At 39.9% G+C, this 18,547-nt stretch overlaps 1 protein-coding gene across 1 annotated transcript; it reads left to right on the top strand.

Moving 5' to 3' along the window:
* Nucleotides 1-2,947: 2,947 nt before the first annotated feature.
* LOC110615235 (probable nucleoredoxin 2) lies at nucleotides 2,948-6,605 on the top strand. Its single transcript, XM_021757014.2, has 3 exons — nucleotides 2,948-3,301; nucleotides 4,550-5,044; nucleotides 5,638-6,605. The coding sequence occupies exons 1-3, from the start codon at nucleotides 3,140-3,142 to the stop codon at nucleotides 6,247-6,249; spliced, it is 1,269 nt and encodes a 422-aa protein (XP_021612706.1). The 5' UTR covers nucleotides 2,948-3,139; the 3' UTR covers nucleotides 6,250-6,605.
* The last annotated feature ends 11,942 nt before the right edge of the window (nucleotides 6,606-18,547 follow it).

Genomic DNA, 18,547 nt, shown 5'->3' with positions numbered 1-18,547 from the left:
CTATTTGGCTCTAAGTGAATTCGACATTGGACTTTACTCTCCAATCTCCTTTGTAAACTTAATCTCACAGTAAATATATATGAATATATATGAGGGATATTAGATTTTACTCTTCAATTTTTTTGTAATTTAAAAAAAAATAATCATAAATATATTTTGTTAAAGTGTTTAAATGTGCTACTTTTAAATTTAATAAATTATATTAAATTTATTAAATCATTATTATTATTTAAATTATTATTATTATTATTAAATTATGTTAAATTTACTTATCCACAAATCTAATAACAATATGGTTTATGCTTAAATTTGCGCTCAATTTCAATTATTCAAATATATTTTTTTGTTAAAAATAACTTTTAGATTTAATAAATTTTAATTCAACATCAAAATCATTTAGGAAATTGTAAAATTTTAATTAAAAACTAAATAAATAAAAATTTTAAATTAGCAAGTTAATTAATATGCTTTAACTTTAAATGTGTATAATATATACTTGGATATATAATTAGAAAATATGACTATTTAATTCTATAATATGAATAAACTGATTAGTTAATTTTATAGTTTCAAAAAGTATATTAAAATATTTTTAATATTTTTTAAAAAAATCTATTTATTAGTAATATTAGCGAATTAATTAATAGGTTTTTATTATTATTACTAATAGATTTAAAATATGTATAATTATTATTTCAATTAAATAGTAAATTTTATTATTAATTCAATAAATTTTAAAATTATATTATTATTGTTATTAAATTTTTAATTTATATTTAATATTTATTAGAAATACATAAAAGTGCAAATAAAAGAAAAGCAAATGAGAGAAAATGAGAAAATAATGAAAATGAAAGAAAAAAAGAAAATGATAGAAAAATAAAAATTATGAAAAAGAAGAAGAATGAGAGCAGAGTAAAAAGGTAATTAGAGAAATGAGAAAAAAGAGAAAATGGTTGGATAAGAAAATAAATGAAGAGAAATAATAGTAAAATACAGATAAAAAAATGACAGAATAAAATAATATGAATAAAAAATTATAGAGAATATGAGAGAAAAGAAAAGAAAAGAAAATGATGGAAAAAATAGAGAGATAAAGGAAAAGTATGAAAAAAATAAAGAAAATAATCGAAGAGGCATGAGAAGACGAAAAAAACATAAGAGATGAAAAGAAAATAATAAAAAAAATTAAGAGAAAAAAATTATTAGATAAAATAATGAAACGAAACAAAGTTATATAAAAAAAATAAAAGAAAAAAAAATAAAAAAGTAAATGGATGATTAAAAGAAAAAATGTGATATTATATTTATAGTAATGAATTTAGTTACGATCTGTTACTAAATTTAAAAATAAAGTGAATTTTTTTTAACTTAAAGAATTGAAAAAAAGAATTTTCAATGGATTTAAAATTCGTTTATAAAGAGGAATGTGAATTTTTATTTTTATTTTTATTTTTTTAAGATTTAAGGGATTACTTAATAAATTTTTTAAAATTATAAACATTAAATGATATATTTAATGATAAAATTAACTAAATCACTAAATAATAATTTTTTTAAAATGTTATACATATTTTAATATATTTTTTAAATTAAAAAATTAATTAGTAAATTTTATTCTGGCTATTAAATAATAATTTTGATTTTATTTAAGGTTTTTAATTTTAAATGTGTTCATTGTTATAAATTTCTAAACATCTAGGTGATGAAAGATATTATCTAATATAATTTTTAAAAAATAATATATAAAGTTCAATTTTTAATTTTTACGTTTTTATGAATTATAGTATTTTGCGGTGAATTATTAAAGTAAGAGAAAAAAAAAAAAACAGTAGAGACACAAAATCGCATTTTATTTATTTCTTTTAATCATTTTAAATTTATGATGTTAAAGACAAAAAATTTAAAGATGTGGCTTTTTCTTCTTAAACTGAATTTATAAATTTCAATATAAGAATAGTTATTTTTTTAAATATAGTTATAATTTAATTTAGTCAATTTTATTTATTAACTTTTTTTTTTTGAAATAGGGGTTGAGGAGTCGAACGTTAGACCTTTGAAGGTTACAGAATGCACTTTCCACCAGGCTAAGTCTTGGAGTGCAATTTTATTTATTAGCTGTTTCTCTTTTTTTCATATATATATTTTTTATTCTTCTATGAGTTTTTTATTATTAATTTCTCTCATAATATTAATTTATAAATAATTAAAATTGAATATTTACTTATTTTCTAATGCCAATTTTTTTAAAATTATCTAATAAATTTAATTGTTTAGTTTAATTTATATATTTAAAAGAATTTTATAATAATTTTAGATATTTTTTTTAAATAAAAATTGAAAATTAAAGAATAAAATCTGAAATAGATAATTTTTTTTAAGGATAATATATTATGTTTAGATTAACCGCGCGGATATATTTTCATGCGTGCAAGAAATTTCCAGAGACCACAAAATTACGAGTCTTCGCATTAAAGACTGCCAAATTTCACAGCTAATGAATGTTTAGGGCCACCCAACAAAAGAAAAAATTAAAAAAAAAAAAACCTAGTTCTTCCTTAGCTTGAATTGATGCCGTCATCGCCGACTTTAACACCATTCCTTTCCCACCATCCAAACAGGAAGAAAGAAAAGCTTTTGTAAATAAACGCCGTTTCCTGTGAGCCGTAACACTTCACATTTTCCAGGAAAAGGGCAATAAAGAAATTAAAAGAAATTTCTCACAGAGACAGGTGTCCCTATTGTTTGTTTGCCTATCAACAACATCAATTCAAAGTCTTCTATGACACCACGCACCAAAGGGTATTTTAAAGTATAAACACTTACACCAAATGAGTTGCACTTGATACCATACACGTGGCAAAATATAAACAAGTGGGTCATCTGGTTGGAGTATGTAGGTGATGGGTGTGGTGGTGGTTAGCGAAGCACTATTAGTTTATGTGGGGAAGAGAATAGCTTGGAGTTTCTAGTGAAGAGAGTCCGTATGCTACGTGTGGGCTTTCTGATGTTTGATGAGATTGTAATGTAATGATGTGGAGATTGGAGAGATTATGGCTGTAAGAAAATATAAGCTGTTTAAAGAAAATTGCAGAGGCTGCTAGAGAGAGAGAGAGAGAGAGAGAGAGAGAGAGGGGTGATGAGAAAGGAGGTGATGAGCTTGGAGGAAGATTACAGGAACCTGAAACAGGCTGGAGCCAAAACAAACGGGGACGGTGAGAAAAATATTTCAAGCTCTAGATTCTCTTCTCTTTTGGCTTCTAAAGATCGTGATTTTCTTCTCTCTCCTGATGGAACTCAGGTTTTCTTTCCTTCCTTTTCACTTCAAGTGCACACTGAGAAAGTAGTTTTCTTTGTTGAAAATTGTGATTCTTGATATTTTCTTTTGACAAATAATCTATAGATTTCTTCTTTCATTTCATGTTAGATGGTGGGATGCTGTTAACTAGCCTCAGACTCTCAGTACTTTCCAAGCTAATATTCTGTCAACTTTCTTTTTTATTTATTAATATATCTTAGTTTTTCTGATCGTACGTCTATATGCCATATGTTAGTGTTTTAATTTGCTGATCTCAGGACTTGGATCGAGTTTTTCTTTTTACCATATTCAAGGTCTAAGATCATTCTTCTACTCATGAATAATAATAATAAACACATAATTTTCTCAGGAAAATAATCTCACTTCTCGTGGTTAGAGTAACTGAAAATGGTTTAATTATATGAGTTTTTCATCTAAACGTTCCTTCCAAATGCATGAAAGCTTAGATAATTTTTAACGGATTAATTTCAAGCAACTTCCGATTAATTAAATTAGATGCAAGCTGAAAACAGGGTGAGGATAGAAAAAAATACATGTTTCTTCATGAGTTTTATTTCATTTCATACTCTATTCATTAGAATCTAAATCATAATAGTAACTGAGGAGATGGATACGTGCAAATCTCCGAATAGTGAATCCATAGGGTGTGGATTTATAGATGGTTAATCAAATGTGCTAACATCTGAATCATTCTGTTCTTATTCATCTTTATCTTGTCGGCAATCCAACAGTGCCATAAGGAAGTTTCCATGGTAGATAATATCCTTCTCCGAGCCACCGCTGCTTCTTGCTTTTGTGGTCTTGTTGGTGGTAGCTAGGGGAAGTGGGTGTCGTTTTCCGGGGATAGAGGTGGTGATGCTGGTTCTTCTTCATGACCTACACATGACTAAAAATGTATGCAGTCTTAATCAGCATGGGTTCCCACTTCCTACACAGTGGTCGTCCGTGAACCAGCCAAGCTCAGTGGACATGTGTCGCCACCTTATTCTCCTCTTTAGCCTTAGCACTTACGCTATAGATAGATACAACACGTGGCTTATCCACAACTATTCTACACTTGGGAAAATCTGGTAACATGTTGTTTTCACAATTTTTAGGATTAATGAATTCTATTATTGTAACTTGTAATTTGCCCATTGGTTCATTAAAATTTGGTATCATTTCATTCACCACAGAATTTGAAAACATGCATGAGCTATTTTTTTATCTGGGTATTATCTTATGTTGCAGGTGCAAGTTTCTGAACTCGAAGGCAAGGTGGTCGGACTCTACTTCTCAGCCAACTGGTACCCACCATGTCGGAACTTCACAGAGATACTAATTAATGCATACGAGCATCTGAACCGAAGTGGGTCTAAATTTGAGGTTGTGTTTGTGTCGTCCGATGAGGACTTGGATGCCTTCAACAAGTATCGAGCATTGATGCCTTGGCTTTCCATTCCATTTTCTGATTTGGAGACAAAGAAAGCTTTGGATCGTAAATTCGACATTGAAAGTATCCCATGTTTAATTATTTTGCAACCTAAGGATACTAAGGATGAGGCGACATTGCACGATGGAGTGGAAATCATTTATCGATTTGGAATCCAAGCTTTCCCGTTTACCAAACAGAGACTGCAGGAATTGGAGAGGCAAGTAAGAGAAAAGCATGAGAGCCAGACCTTAACCAATTTACTAACAAATCTTGATAGAGAATATCTTCTGGGTCATCCTCCATCTAAACAAGTGAGTCTGTGCCCTTTGCCTCGCTACTTGATTCAAAAATAAAATTATTTTATTTGCTATAAATAAAATTTATTTCTGTGTTAAGAGTCGGAATTTCCATCTAATTTTCTTTTATATAGGATGAAAGTTTTAAGTTACAGAGAAAAAATAGAAGATTGGGAAGAGTTGAACATCAAACTTACCTATTCACTCGAATACACTTAACATCGGACTAGTCCGCGAATGCATTTTATGAATAAGCTTGCACAATTGGGAATCTTGTATTACTGTCGTACATCTAGATGTCCCGGCAACCAAGCGTTGTCTCAATCTCGGGACCATTTTTTTCCTGTGCAAGACACTAAAATGGTTCTTTTTCACTTGTTCTGTCAAATGCTATATACAGTTCTCCCCACTATCTCTCTCTCTCTCTCTCTCTCTCTCTCTCTCTCTCATCAGTAACACATTAATGATCACTCATCATCTCATCTGATGTGTCAGATAAGTTCCAAGTCACCAACATTGGAACTGCCCGAGTTGTAACCATAGTATATGGTTAAGGTTTATGGTGGAGACATGTAATTAATCCCATTTATGTCTGTGTGGGGCTGCAGGTGCCGGTTGATTCGTTGCTAGGCAAAACAATTGGACTTTTCTTCTCAGCCCAATGGTGTAGACCAGGCGTCAAATTCACTCCCAAGCTCGTCTCCATCTACCACAAGATCAAGCAATTGCTGACCCAACAAGCTTCTGAGGATTTTGAGGTTGTGTTTGTGTCAAGTGATCGTGATCAACAAGGATTTGACTCTTACTTCAACATCATGCCATGGCTGTCTTTGCCTTTTGGAGATCCAACAATCAAAATCCTAACTAAGCATTTTGACGTGCAGGGTATCCCTTGTCTGATAATCTTAGGTCCTGATGGTAAAACTATTACCAAACATGGAAGAAACCTGATAAATTTGTACCAGGAAGATGCTTATCCTTTCACAGAGGCTAAGGTTGACTTGTTAGAGAAACAGATTGATGAAGAGGCTAAAAGCTTGCCAAAATCTGAGTACCATGTAGGTCATAAACATGAGCTGACTTTGGTATCCCAAGAAACTGGAGGAGGACCTTTTATATGCTGTGATTGTGATGAGCAAGGGTCTGGTTGGGCTTACCTGTGCCTTGACTGTGGATATGAGGTGCACCCCAAGTGTGTTCGAGCCATGGACCGTGGCTAGGTACATGGTTCAGAGATGAATAATTGGCTAGCTAGCTTTATTATTCTAATTATAGTTTGCTAATTCGACCTGCGAAGTGTTCCTGTGTGTGTCCCTCATAGCTCGGGCTGGCTAGTGATCGAGTTTCTGGCTGAATGTTATTATATCTAATTAAATATAGTTTATGACAATTTCTTCAGCTGTGTATCCCATGAGATGTATGGGAAGTTAATTATGTTGTTTAAAGCTAGGGAAAAGGCTTAGAAATTTTCCTTTGTATCGGCTAGCTTGCTGGAGGAAACGATATGATGTAAGGTGAAACTGGTTAAAGTTGAATCTGTTGATTCCAGCAATAGATTTCAATCGCAATTACTCTACATCAGCCCATACTCCTAGTCGACCAAGTTTTTTTTTTTTTTATTGTATTGCATGTTATGTATATTGAATTCAATTTTTTATTTTATTACTAACCTTTTCCTCTCAGTAAGTTGATGGGTTTTTCAATTCATTCAAGTTCATGGTAGTTTTATTTATTTATTTTTATTTTAAATATAGATATTTTTTTAAAAAAGCAAATTTTATTTTGGAATTGATCCATTGAAGAAACAAGTCCATCCGTAAAAATGAAACTTTTGATCTAGTAAATGATTTTATATTTACTATATAAGGGCTTTTCAATTTATTTAAAGTTATGGTAGTTTTGAGAAATCTTTACTTATCTGAATTTATATAGACATATCTCTTATTAAAATTAAAAGTTTTATAAAAATTTATTTCAATTTATTTATATTTTATCAAAATTTAAATTTAAAAATATAAAAATTTATTTATTTTTAACTTATAAAATTTTATTTTTTAATAAAACAAAATCATTTATAATTTTAAAAAATTTAATTAAATTATTTTCTCGAATAAAAAAGTAAATACATGCGTATGTCGAACCTACCACCCATGTTCATGTCTCGGGTTGGGCTTGTGTAACTCATATTCGGCACGATCTAAGCTTGAAGGATTAGACATGGGAAGGATTTATCAGACCCTTGTGCTTGTGGTACACTAGATACCCATCAAATTTATATGCTGCAAATCATTATAAAATTTTGCAAACAGTGGTACCCTTAATAAAAAAGAGATATATAGGCTTCCATTTTCACTTTAGTGGAAGAAGAAGAAGCCATATACACATATATAGATAAAATGAGGAATAGGTAATCCATTCATTAGAGAGGTTTTACATTTGTATTTATACAGCAGAATAATGTGTGAGAACCCTAATTAAGAAACGTATACAACAACTATTATGATAACAACTAGTAGCTAACAGAATAACAAACTTTGGTTAAGATAAATTCTTATCTCCTAATACCCTCCCGCAAGATGGCAGACCGTGAAGAAATGTCAATCTTGTCACACCATTTATTAAAAGCCTGCGTTGAGAGAGCTTTAGTGAGCAAGTCCGCAAGCTGTTCTTTTGAGGAGACATGAGTCACTCGCAATGAGCCATTTTGTACTTGCGACCTGACAAAGTGGTAGTCAACAGCTATGTGTTTCATCCTTGAGTGAAACACGGGATTTGCAGCAACATACGTGGCACTCATATTATCGCAATAAATAACCGGTGTAGAAGAGATGTTCACCTGAAGTTCAGCTAAAAGATTTCGAACCCAAGTAACATCAGCAGATGTGGATGCCACTGACTTGTATTCAGCTTCTGTGGAGGACCTCGCAACTGACTTTTGCTTCTTGGATGACCAAGCAATAGGATTGCGGCCAAGAAAAATAATATTAGCACTTGTGGACGTGCGATCATCAGGATTGCCGGCCCAGTCAGCATCGGAAAATGCATGGAGATCACACTTGGAATCTCGTCGAAGAAATAAGCCTGTATCAAAAGTACCAATTAAAAATCGCAACAACCGTTTAACCGCTGACCAGTGATTAATGGTTGGTCGAGAAGTGAACTGAGAAAGCCTATTTACAGCAAAGGCAATGTCTGGTCTAGTGAGTTATAGATACTGCAGTTTGCCAATAACTCTGCGAAAACTGGAAACATCATCAAGATGTACTGAATCAGCTAACCGAAGAGTGGACGATGTGGACAAGGGTGTATTGACAGCCGGTGGAATCTCGGATGTCGGAAGCCTCTAGTAGGGTAGAAACATGTTTTCATAAAATGTTTTAAGGTATTTCATGGTTTTAAGTAAAATGGAAATGAGTTTTTGCATTAAAACAACCTTGGAGGAAAACTCAGGTTCGACCGCCGAACATGCATGCCTTCGGGAGCGCCTTTAGGCCCCCGAAAGCACAAGTGAGGGAAGTCCAGGTTCGGCCGCCGAACCTCAAGTTCGGCCGCCGAACATGGCATGCATGCGGAGGCACATTCGGCCCCCGAACGTGGCCTGGCCAGCCACTATAAAAGGGTCCCTTAGCCGAAAACGGGTGAGCTTTTCCCCATTTTCGGCCAAGGTGAGCTTTCCGCCGCCCCTCACCGATCTTTGATGTTTTTCCTCTAGATCTTTCAAGTTTTTCACTTGTTTTAACTTCGTTTTGAAGATTTGAGCTTTTGAGCAAAGTTTTGGAGCTTTGAGGTTCAAGAACTCGAATCTCTTCCAACTCCAAGTTTGGTCGCCTCTACTCTCGATCTTCAAGAGGTAAGAGTCGATCTCTAGCTTATAGTATGTTTTAAGTAAGTTTTATGAAGTTCATGGGGGTAGAATGCATGTTTAGGTCATAGTTATGTTTATGGGTATAAATGTATATTCTTGAGCAATGTGGCTTGTAATGTGCGTTTGATGTGTTGTAGTTGGGGCTTAAGGTAGTTTGAGACCCCTAGGAGCTTGAATGCATGTTTTGGTTGAGCTAAATGCATGTTGGTTTGAGTTTGGAGGCACAAATGCATAAGGGAGCTGAGTTTCTGCCATTCTGGGAGAAACCAGGTTCGGCAGCCGAAGGAACTTTCGGCCGCCGAACGTGCTTGTGGAGGCAGCCTTCGGCTGCCGAAGCTTGCCCCCGAAAGGAGACTTTCGTCTCTGTCTGGGAGTTTCGGCCGCCGAAAGTGCCGCTGAACATGCATGAGTTTCGCCTCTGTCTGGGAGTTTCGGCCGCCGAAGGTACCGCCGAACCTGTCTGACTTTCGGCTCTGGAGGGACTTTCGGCCGCCGAACCTGCTGCCGAAAGTGCCCTGTTCAGCCTTTTCTTGCATGTTTTTCTATAATTATTCTATGATGTTTTAGGGGGTTTTTGGGGAATAGTTTAGAGTTATGTTCATGTATGTTTGGTCCCTCATTTGAGTCCACCTGTGTAGGTTCGGACCCGAGGAACCGAGGACCCCAGCAGTGAGTCTGTTGCCCCAGTGTTTGGTCAGAGCTATCCAGAGGTGAGTGGAATAACTTATTATGTTTTAAAGAAAAGAATGAACTTTTCAGTATGTTTCACGCATCATGAATGCCATGTGATGAATTAGGTTGCTTGCATTAGAATTCACGAATATGTTGCATTGCATATTTTTATGTTGATGTGGATGAATGTTGGATGATCCATAGCCCTCGATCTATGATATGACGATGTGATATGTACGGTACGGAATGTAAGACCAGTGGGACCCATTCTACGTTCGCTGGCACTATGTAAGGGAAAGACCAGGACCCATTCTACGTTCTGGCACAGTTGGACACTGTTATGTTATGATATGTAAGGGAAAGACCAGGACCCATTCTACGTTCTGGCACAGTTGGACCATGTAGAGGGCTATTGGTGACAAGTTCATCCTTGATGTGATTAGCTGTGATGTGATGCATTCCATGATCCATATGATTTAAATGTTTTTACTATTCTGCTCACTGGGCTCTAGTAGCTCACCCCTCTCCCATTTCCCCAGGATTGCAGGTACAAGGTAGACCAGGAGGTTTACAAGAGTAATGAAGTCTGATTTATGTAATAGATAGTGTGGACATGATAAATGTATTAATGTTATGTAAAAGTACAGTTTCAGTCATGTAATGATATTGAGGATTAGATATTGTGCTTGACATTGTGTATGAGGTATCCCTTTTATTACATGATCAAAAATGTTTTATAATGTTCATGAAAGCCAACTCATCTCATGTTGTATCGCCCGCTGGGGCATTGATGAGATCCCACAGAGGGATCACGATTATGATTATGACTATGTACATGTATGTTCAGGTTGAGTTGGATGTTTGAAGGAAAAGTTTTAAATTTTTATGCATGTTGTTGATCATGTATGGGATTATACAGGTTTTCAGGTTGCATGTCAGGCTTGCTACGGGTCCCGGCGGCCTTAAACCGATCTGGATCCTAGCGCCGGTAGCGGTCCGATTTTTGGGTCGTTACAGAATGGTATCAGAGCCCTAGGTTCATAGGATCGGACCTAGAGTGTCGGGCTCATAGATGTTCTAGAAGGTCAAGCACAATATGAAAGATCATGTCCACTAGGATAGGATGTGGAGTCCTGTCTTGTATGATGATGTGAAATGCCATGATTATATACATGTGCATTGATGCTATGATATGAATGATGTATATGTGATGAGGGTTCATGTGTGCCCACATGAACCATATGATGCTAATGTTTGTATGATGTGTACTGTTTTTCAGAAAACAGGATGAGAGGAACTCGTCGATCTGCACGATTGACTGGAGTGCCACCTGAGGATGAGGGCACGAGCGCCCGTCCTCTTACATTGCCTAGGGCAATGTCTTGTAGAGCAAACAGAGAAAGAGTGTCAAGGGACCCTAGAAGGTCTTTTGATGCTAGCAGAAGGGGGACAGATAGAGGAGGAAGTTCGGCAGATGTGAGGGAGGTTATAGAAGAGGAGCAGAGGAGGGATGGGAACCTGGATGTGAGCATGGAGGAAGAAGGGACAGGGGAGTCTCAGGGAGGCGTTCAGGCCTCAGGGTATGGTTTTCCACCCCATTATCCACCCTTCCCACAGGGTTCAGGGTATCTGATGGGAGGTACATCGGATTACTCCAGCTTTAACCCCTACCCTACCTACATGCCTTATCCACCTTTCTATCCACCTTATACACAGTACCCAGCTTATCCACCCTCACCTTTCTATCCAAACCCGGCAAACCCCACCTCGGGGAATGCTGCACCCCCACCTCCACCACCTACAGAACCAGCAGCCCCAGTTACTCAACCTCCTAGACCTAGCTCAGCTGGTGGGAGCAAGGTAAAGATGACAGATTACCTCAAGCTGGATGCTCCCAAATACAAGTCAGGGGATGACCCCTTTGAGTATCTGAGAGTGGTGAAGACAATAACTGATGAGCTAGGGGCAAATGACAGTAGGGCCATTCAGATGGCAGAGTTCACTTTAAAGTGCAAGAAGGCACGGGAATGGTTCAAGTGTTATGTGGACCCGAGACTAGACGGCATGACATGGGAGGAATTTGCGAATGAGTTCGCTGGATGGGCTTTTCCAGACAGTTCCAGAGAACTGAAGATGATTGAGTTTGAGCAACTGAGGCAGTCAGAGCACATGGGTGTAGAGGAGTTCACGGATAAATTCTTGGAGCTATTGCCTTTTTCAGGGCAAGCTCTAGATACAGATACGAAGAAAGCCAAGAGATATGTTATGAAGCTGCATTCTAGGTACTCCTCGTTGATTCAGTCAGCTGAGAGAGAAAGTTTCCACACTGTGGTGGATATGGCTCGAAGGATGGAGGCGAGTGCTATAGTTGAGGGGTCAGTGAAGCAGTCAGTGACCCAGTCTTCAGGGGTTAAGACCCCAGGCAGAGGAGGGCCAGGTCTCTCTTCTCAGAGCTCAAGTAAGAAGAGGTGGGATAACACCACCAAGAAGCCGAAGAAGAATAAATTTTGGAATAAGTTGAAATCCGGTCTGGGATTTGGCGGTGGCTCGAGCTCAGGTTCAGACGGTACAGAATGTCAGAAATGTGGAAGGCCGCACAGGGGAGTGTGTCGAGCTGGGACTAATGCATGTTTCAGATGCGGACAGGAGGGACACATGGCTCGGGAGTATCCTAGAGCACCTTTTATGGGCCAGCCCCAGCAGACAGCTTCTGGTAGTGTGGCACAGCCAGCAGCTCCAGCCACAACTCAGGGCAGTGGCAGAGGTAGAGGGAGAGGGGCAGCCTCTTCTTCTGGTTCCCGAGGTGAAGGTCCATCAGCTCTAGCCAGGATCTTCACCATGACTCAGCAGGAGGCTAACACATCCAACACCGTGGTGTCAGGTAATCTCGTCATTGGGTGTTCTGATGTGTATGCTTTAATGGACCCGGGTGCATCTCATTCTTTTATTGCTCCGAGAGCCGTTGAGAGGTTGGGTCTGATAGTCTCTGGGTTAGAGTGTCCCCTATGGGTCAGTGGACCCAAGTGTGACCCGTCAGTGGCAGTGTCAGTCTGCCAGTACAGTCCAGTTTTTGTTGAGGGAAGATGCCTCTCCGCCGACCTTGTGGTTCTAGATTTGACAGACTTTGACGTCATTCTAGGGATGGATTGGCTATCTACCCATGGTGCTACCTTGGACTGCAGAGACAAGGTAGTCAAGTTCAGAGATCAGGACGGGTCAGAGGTCGTCTTCAGAGGAGACAAGAGGGGCACACCTAGAGGTCTGATATCAGCTCTTCAGGCTCATAGGTTGCTTAGGAAGGGATGTCAGGGGTACTTAGCTCATGTGAGAGAACTAGTCAGTCAGGTCAGGGAGCCAGCCTCGGTGCCAGTTGTCAGAGAGTTTCAGGATGTCTTTCCTGATGAGCTTCCAGGTTTACCACCTGCTAGGGAGATAGAGTTCGAGATAGAGTTGGTGCCTGGAACTAGACCGATCTCTATCCCTCCCTACAGGATGGCCCCAACCGAGTTGAAGGAGTTGAAAGAACAGTTGCAAGAGCTGGTAGAGAAGGGCTTCATCCGACAGAGTACCTCACCTTGGGGTGCTCCGGTCTTGTTTGTGAGGAAGAAGGATGGATCCCTTAGACTTTGTATCGACTACAGGCAGTTGAACAAAGTCACTACCAAGAATAGGTACCCTCTGCCAAGGATCGATGATCTATTCGACCAGCTAGCAGGAGCGGGTTATTTCTCCAAAATAGATCTAAGATCGGGGTACCATCAACTAAGGATAAGGGATGAAGATGTGCCAAAGACAGCTTTCAGGACCAGATATGGGCATTTTGAGTTCCTTGTGATGCCGTTCGGGTTAACCAACGCCCCTGCAGCATTCATGGATCCCATGAACAGAGTATTTAGCCAATACCTGGATCACTTTGTTATTGTCTTCATAGATGATATCTTAGTATATTCCAGGAATGCAGAGGAGCATGCCCATCATCTGCGGTTGGTCTTGCAGACTTTGAGGGAACATGGCTTGTATGCCAAGTTCTCTAAGTGTGAATTCTGGCTGAGGAGCATTTCGTTCTTGGGGCATGTGGTGTCAGAAAATGGTATAGAGGTAGACCCCAAGAAGACAGAAACTGTGGCTAACTGGCCTAGACCCACTTCAGTGACGGAGATCAGAAGTTTCTTGGGTTTGGCAGGTTACTACAGGAGGTTCGTTCAGGACTTCTCAAAGATAGCAGCTCCTCTGACCAGACTAACCAGGAAGAATAAAAAATTTCTGTGGACCGACCAGTGCGAAGAGAGTTTTGAAGAGCTTAAGAAGAGGTTGACTTCAGCACCAGTGTTAGCTCTGCCATCTAGTGATGAGGACTTTACAGTCTTCTGTGATGCGTCCCGTGTGGGACTGGGTTGTGTACTGATGCAGAATGAGAGGGTGATTGCTTATGCTTCTAGGCAGCTGAAGAAGCATGAGTTGAATTACCCCACACATGACCTGGAGATGGCAGCAGTAATCTTTGCACTCAAGATGTGGAGGCACTACCTCTATGGGGTTAAATGTGAGATCTTTACAGATCTTAAAAGTCTGCAGTACATCCTGAGTCAAAGAGATTTGAACTTGAGACAGAGAAGATGGGTGGAGCTGCTGAGTGACTATGATTGCAAGATTCAGTACCATCCGGGTAAGGCGAATGTTGTGGCGGACGCCTTAAGCCGGAAATCACTCGGCAGTTTATCCCACATATCGGCAGAGAGGAGGCCAGTGGTGAAGGAGTTTTACAAGCTCATTGAGGAAGGTCTACAGATGGAGTTGTCTGGTACAGGTGCCTTGGTGGCCCAGATGAGAGTGGCACCCGTGTTTCTGGAGCAGGTGGCTCAGAAACAGCATGAGGACCCGGAGTTAGTGAAGATTGCCAGGACTGTTCAGTCAGGCAATGATAGTGAGTTCAGATTCGACAGCAAGGGGATCCTCCGCTATGGGAGCAGACTATGTGTACCAGATGACATAGGGCTAAAAGGAGACATTATGAGGGAGGCTCATAATGCAAGATACAGCATTCACCCCGGAGCCACCAAGATGTATCAAGATCTAAAGAAGGTTTATTGGTGGCCAGCTATGAAGAAAGAAGTGGCACAGTTCGTGTCAGCCTGCGAAGTGTGTCAGAGGGTGAAGCTGGAACATCAGAAGCCGGCTGGAATGCTTAACCCGCTACCTATTCCAGAATGGAAATGGGAAAATATAGCTATGGACTTCGTAGTGGGGTTACAGGCGGCGTCCAACAGAGTGGACTCCATATGGGTGATTGTGGATAGACTCACCAAATCTGCTCACTTCATTCCTGTCAGGAGTGGCTACTCTGTGGACAAGTTGGCGCAGGTATATGTGGATAAGATCGTCAGACTGCATGGGGTTCCTGTTTCGATAGTGTCAGATAGAGGGCCCCAGTTCACCTCCAGATTTTGGCGGAGTCTGCAGAACGCCATGGGTACCAGGTTGGATTTTAGCACTGCTTTCCATCCACAGACGGACGGACAGTCAGAAAGGACCATCCAGACCATAGAGGATATGCTCAGAATGTGTGTGCTGGACTTTGGCGGTTCTTGGAGGCAGCATCTACCTTTGGTGGAGTTTGCCTACAATAACAGCCATCATGCTAGCATCGGGATGGCTCCATATGAAGCTTTATATAGAAGGAAGTGCAGATCACCTGTTTGCTGGGAAGAGGTTGGAGAAAAGGCCTTGGCAGGGCCTGAGCTTGTAGAGATTACCAGCAGGGTAGTACCCATAATCAGAGAAAGAATCAAGACTGCTGCAAGCAGGCAGAAGAGTTATGCAGACGTCCGCAGAAGACAGTTAGAGTTTCAGGAGGGGGATCTGGTATTGCTCAAGGTGTCTCCTATGAAAGGAGTGGTTCGCTTCGGGAAGAAAGGTAAACTAGCCCCACGATACATCGGACCCTTTGAAATCTTGCAAAAGATTGGGAATGTGTCGTACAAGCTGGATTTACCTGCTTCAATGGAAAGGATCCATCCGGTTTTCCATGTTTCAATATTGAGGAAGTTTGTGTAAGATCCGAGCAAGGTTCTTAGTGAGCCTGATGTGGAGGTCCAAGAGGATCTCACCTATGTTGAACAGCCAGTACGGATCATAGACACCCAGATCAGGAAGCTAAGGAACAAGGAAATCCCGATGGTGAAAGTCCTGTGGAACCACCACAATTTGGAGGAATGCACTTGGGAGACACAGGAGTCTATGCTCCAGCAGTACCCTCACCTCTTTTAAGATTAGATCCCTATGTGTTTATGTGCTATGTATGTATGTTATGTTTTATGCCATGCTATGTGTGCTAGTTGAGGTACATTCGGGGACGAATGTTCTTAAGGGGGGGAGAATGTAATACCCGGCTAGACTCCGGTATCAGAATTCCTACCGTCCGGTGGAATCTCGGATGTCGAAAGCCTCTAGTAGGGTAGAAACATGTTTTCATAAAATGTTTTAAGGTATTTCATGGTTTTAAGTAAAATGGAAATGAGTTTTTGCATTAAAACAACCTTGGAGGAAAACTCAGGTTCGGCCGCCGAACCTTAAGTTTGGCCGCCGAACCTCAAGTTTGGCCGCCGAACCTCAAGTTCGGCCGCCGAACATGCATGCCTTCGGGAGCGCCTTTAGGCCCTCGAAAGCACAAGTGAGGGAAGTCCAGGTTCGGCCGCCGAACCTCAAGTTCGGCCGCCGAACATGGCATGCATGCGGAGGCACATTCGGCCCCCGAACGTGGCCTGGCCAGCCACTATAAAAGGGTCCCTTAGCCGAAAACGGGCGAGCTTTTCCCCATTTTCGGCCAAGGTGAGCTTTCCGCCGCCCCTCACCGATCTTTGATTTTTTCCTCTAGATCTTTCAAGTTTTTCACTTGTTTTAACTTCGTTTTGAAGATTTGAGCTTTTGAGCAAAGTTTTGGAGCTTTGAGGTTCAAGAACTCGAATCTCTTCCAACTCCAAGTTTGGTCGCCTCTACTCTCGATCTTCAAGAGGTAAGAGTCGATCTCTAGCTTATAGTATGTTTTAAGTAAGTTTTATGAAGTTCATGGGGGTAGAATGCATGTTTAGGTCATAGTTATGTTTATGGGTATAAATGTATGTTCTTGAGCAATGTGGCTTGTAATGTGCGTTTGATGTGTTGTAGTTGGGGCTTAAGGTAGTTTGAGACCCCTAGGAGCTTGAATGCATGTTTTGGTTGAGCTAAATGCATGTTGGTTTGAGTTTGGAGGCACAAATGCATAAGGGAGCTGAGTTTCTGCCATTCTGGGAGAAACCAGGTTCGGCAGCCGAAGGAACTTTCGGCCGCCGAACGTGCTTGTGGAGGCAGCCTTCGGCTGCCGAAGCTTGCCCCCGAAAGGAGACTTTCGTATCTGTCTGGGAGTTTCGGCCGCCGAAAGTGCCGCCGAACATGCATGAGTTTCGCCTCTGTCTGGGAGTTTCGGCCGCCGAACCTGCCTGACTTTCGGCTCTGGAGGGACTTTCGGCCGCCGAACCTGCTGCCGAAAGTGCCCTGTTCAGCCTTTTCTTGCATGTTTTTCTATGATTATTCTATGATGTTTTAGGGGGTTTTTGGGGAATAGTTTAGAGTTATGTTCATGTATGTTTGGTCCCTCATTTGAGTCCACCTGTGTAGGTTCGGACCCGAGGAACCGAGGACTCCAGCAGTGAGTCTGTTGCCCTAGTGTTTGGTCAGAGCTATCCAGAGGTGAGTGGAATAACTTATTATGTTTTAAAGAAAAGAATGAACTTTTCAGCATGTTTCACGCATCATGAATGCCATGTGATGAATTAGGTTGCTTGCATTAGAATTCACGAATATGTTGCATTGCATATTTTTATGTTGATGTGGATGAATGTTGGATGATCCATAGCCCTCGATCTATGATATGACGATGTGATATGTACGGTACGGAATGTAAGACCAGTGGGACCCATTCTACGTTCGTTGGCACTATGTAAGGGAAAGACCAGGACCCATTCTACGTTCTGGCACAGTTGGACACTGTTATGTTATGATATGTAAGGGAAAGACCAGGACCCATTCTACGTTCTGGCACAGTTGGACCATGTAGAGGGCTATTGGTGACAAGTTCATCCTTGATGTGATTAGCTGTGATGTGATGCATTCCATGATCCATATGATTTAAATGTTTTTACTATTCTGCTCACTGGGCTCTAGTAGCTCACCCCTCTCCCATTTCCCCAGGATTGCAGGTACAGGGTAGACCAGGAGGTTTACAAGAGTAATGAAGTCTGATTTATGTAATAGATAGTGTGGACATGATAAATGTATTAATGTTATGTAAAAGTACAGTTTTAGTCATGTAATGATATTGAGGATTAGATATTGTGCTTGACATTGTATGAGGTATCCCTTTTATTACATGATCAAAAATGTTTTATAATATTCATGAAAGCCAACTCATCTCATGTTGTATCGCCCGCTGGGGCATTGATGAGATCCCATAGAGGGATCACGATTATGATTATGACTATGTACATGTATGTTCAGGTTGAGTTGGATGTTTGAAGGAAAAGTTTTAAATTTTTATGCATGTTGTTGATCATGTATGAGATTATACAGGTTTTCAGGTTGCATGTCAGGCTTGCTACGGGTCCCGGCGGCCTTAAGCCGATCTGGATCCTAGCGCCGGTAGCGGTCTGATTTTCGGGTCGTTATACCTCGCAACTGACTTTTGCTTCTTGGATGACCAAGCAATAGGATTGCGGCCAAGAAAAATAATATTAGCACTTGTGGACGTGCGATCATCAGGATTGCCGGCCCAGTCAGCATCGGAAAATGCATGGAGATCACACTTGGAATCTCGTCGAAGAAATAAGCCTGTATCAAAAGTACCAATTAAAAATCGCAACAACCGTTTAACCGCCGACCAGTGATTAATGGTTGGTCGAGAAGTGAACTGAGAAAGCCTATTTACAGCAAAGGCAATGTCTGGTCTA

The sequence above is a fragment of the Manihot esculenta genome, chromosome 5 (assembly GCF_001659605.2).
Source record: "Manihot esculenta cultivar AM560-2 chromosome 5, M.esculenta_v8, whole genome shotgun sequence".
NCBI lineage: Eukaryota > Viridiplantae > Streptophyta > Magnoliopsida > Malpighiales > Euphorbiaceae > Manihot > Manihot esculenta.
This window is presented reverse-complemented; position numbering and strand designations above follow the sequence as displayed.